The following is a 2,626-nucleotide window of genomic DNA, read 5'->3' as shown; positions in this document are numbered from 1 at the left end:
TGAGCTGATAATTATCTTTTTTAATTTTATTTATTTTTCCTTTTTTCTTTTCTTTTTTATTTCTGTCTTTTTAAATGCCTTTGCAAATACTGACAAGCCGCTGCAGCAGCGGCAGCAAATGAAGCGGCGGCAAAGCAGCAGCAAAACCGCCAACAGCATCCGCAGGTGTTTGAGGCCTAGCGCGAAGGGTTTAGAACTAGGGGTTAGGGTTTAGGGCTAAGGGTTTAGGGTTTAGGGGTGTTTCATTTTGCAGCCTCCGGAACATAGTGGAGCACTGCATGCGCGCCACTGTGGTGTATCATGACCTTTGGTCTGTCAAAGTCACTTTGAAGCCAGGAGGACATTTCAACAGAATCAATTCAACTACAAGAAAAAAGGCAAGACCAGCAGCGGCAGCTGGAGCAGCAGCAGCAGCAGCAGCACGAACGGCCATTGTAGCAGCAGGGACAGTAGCAGCGGGGCAGCAATGCAAGCAGAAGCACACAGCGCTGATGTCTAAGCACTGAGGCATCGCCGCCGAAGGCTAACAAGTGCACTGGCAGAGCGTCTTCAGCAGCAGCAGCAGCAGCAGCAGCAGTAGCAGCTGAACGAATGAAACAAGTGGAGGAAGCCAGTAGCCAGCAGTTTGGTGTATTGAACGAAATCAAAATCCCAGATAAAGACCGCCGTGAGAGCATTGCTGCTTTCAACGCCGCTCTCACTCCTGCTGCCGCTGCTGCTGCTGCTGCTGCTGCAGGAAGTGGTGGAGGCTGAGGGGGAGCCCGTGAAGGAACTTTCCTTCACCATGAGCAACTACTTCAGTATGGGCGTTGAGAGCCGCATCGGCAGAGGCTTCGACAGATACCGAACCAAGTCGCAAGTCTTCAACAAAATGGTACGCAGCAGCAGCAGCAGCAGCAGCAGCAGCAGAAGCGATTGCAGCAGCAGCAGTTACAGCAGCAGCGGCAGCAGTGGAGGAAGGACCAGCGCGAGGGGTGGCAGAACTAGCAGCAGCTGCAACGGGCGCGCCCGAGGCTGTAGCAGCAAGCGCAGCAACGGCAGCAGCAAGCGCAGCAGCGGCAGCAGCATCTTATTTATTTATTCTTTTTTCGTCATTTTGTTTTTTTCTTGCTGCAGAGGTATGGCATTGAGGGCTTCAAAAAGACATTTGTGACACGGACAAAAAGCATAAATGAAATTATCTTGGACCTGAGGATACACCCCAACACCCCAGAAGAACAGACCCTCTTCACCACCGACAAAGCAGCAGCAAAGGCTCAGCAGCTGCCGCTGCTCAACAGTAAGATGGCACCAAAGGCTGCTGCAGCGGCAGCAGCAGCAGCAGCGTCAGCCCTAACCACAGCAGCAGCAGCAGCAGCAGCAGCAGCTAGCGCAGTGCGGCCAGCAGCGCGCCCAGCAGCGGCAGCAGCAGTTCGCTCCGTCAGCAGCAGCAGCCCTACCCACAGCAGCAGCAGCAGCAGCAGCAGCAGCGTGCGGTTCGCGTGTGCGCCTGCTGCAGAAACGGCTTCTTTGGTGGTTTTGAACATTCCGAGCTTCAGCGGAGGAAACGACATATGGGCTCCTTCAAAGAAACTTGCAACAAGAATGTTTGACAAACAAAAACAGAAACAAAACAAGGTGCGAAAATCACAAACTGATGCAGCAGCAGCTGGGGGGAGGGGCCCCCGAGGGGCCTCCAGCCCCTCTCTTGGGGGCCCCTTAGACTTGGGGGGCCCCCCAGGGGCCCTCGTGCCCTTCTTGGGGGCCCATCAGGTGTGGGGGGCCCCCAAGGGGGCCGGTATCCCCTATTCGGGGCCCCCTAGACTCGGGGGAACCCCAAGATCTGACAAGGACAGCAGCAGGAGCAGCAGCAGCAGCAGCGGCTGTGAATCGCGCTGGGACCCCGCAGCCGCTTTGCTGCGGTTTTCACTGGGCCCGTTTTACCCATAATAAAATTAATGCGGAAGAATAGAAATAAAAATAAAAATAAAAATAAAAATAGAATGACAATGAGAACATGATTATGAATATGAATGTGAATATGAATATGAATATGAATATGAATGAGGATGGGAATGCAAAACAAGTAAGAGTAAGAACATGACTAAAAAGACGAAAATGAATAAATATAAGAATTAAAAGAATAAAAATGAAAAAAGGAAAGGAACAATTATAATATGAGCAGCAGAAGAGTGTTTTGTGTGCTGCCAGGAGCTGCTGAAAGTGCCGCAGCAAATGGGAGATGAGAAACTTGAATTTATGACCTTCAAGAATATTCCCTCATTAGGAATGGAGTTTGTAAGTGCTGCGCTGCTGCTGCGCGCTTCTGCTACTGCGCGCTGTTGCTGCTGCCGCGCGCTTTTGCTGCTGCTGCGGGCTTGTGTTGTTGCTGCGGGTGTTTGCTGCTGCTGCGGGTGCTTGCCCCTGCTGCGGGCGTTTGCTGCTGCTGCGGGCGTTTGCTCCTGCTGCGGGCGTTTGCTGCTACTGCGGGCATTTGCTGCTGCTGCGGGCATTTGCTCCCGCTGCGGGCATTTGCTGCTGCTGCGGGCGTTTGCTGCTGCTGCGGCGCTGCGGGCTTTTGCAGCTGCTGCGGCTGTGTGCTGCGGCGTTTCTTTTCCCCTGCCTCTCTTTTGCTGCTGCTGCTCGC

The 2,626-nt window shown here is 53.2% G+C and overlaps 1 protein-coding gene across 1 annotated transcript; it reads left to right on the top strand.

The window, feature by feature from the left end:
* Positions 1 to 253: 253 nt before the first annotated feature.
* Positions 254 to 2,277, top strand: ETH_00015025 (diacylglycerol kinase, putative; the record flags this gene model as incomplete). Its single annotated transcript, XM_013378979.1, has 4 exons — positions 254 to 377; positions 737 to 874; positions 1,117 to 1,617; positions 2,191 to 2,277. Coding segments are annotated over 4 exons (850 nt in total), but the record flags the coding sequence as incomplete, so codon positions are not given.
* Positions 2,278 to 2,626: the final 349 nt, after the last annotated feature.

This window comes from Eimeria tenella, genomic scaffold (assembly GCF_000499545.2).
Source record: "Eimeria tenella Houghton genomic scaffold, Eth_scaff1251, whole genome shotgun sequence".
NCBI classification, from domain to species: domain Eukaryota; phylum Apicomplexa; class Conoidasida; order Eucoccidiorida; family Eimeriidae; genus Eimeria; species Eimeria tenella.
The sequence above is the reverse complement of the archived record's forward strand: the minus strand, read 5'-3'. Positions and strand labels throughout refer to the sequence as shown.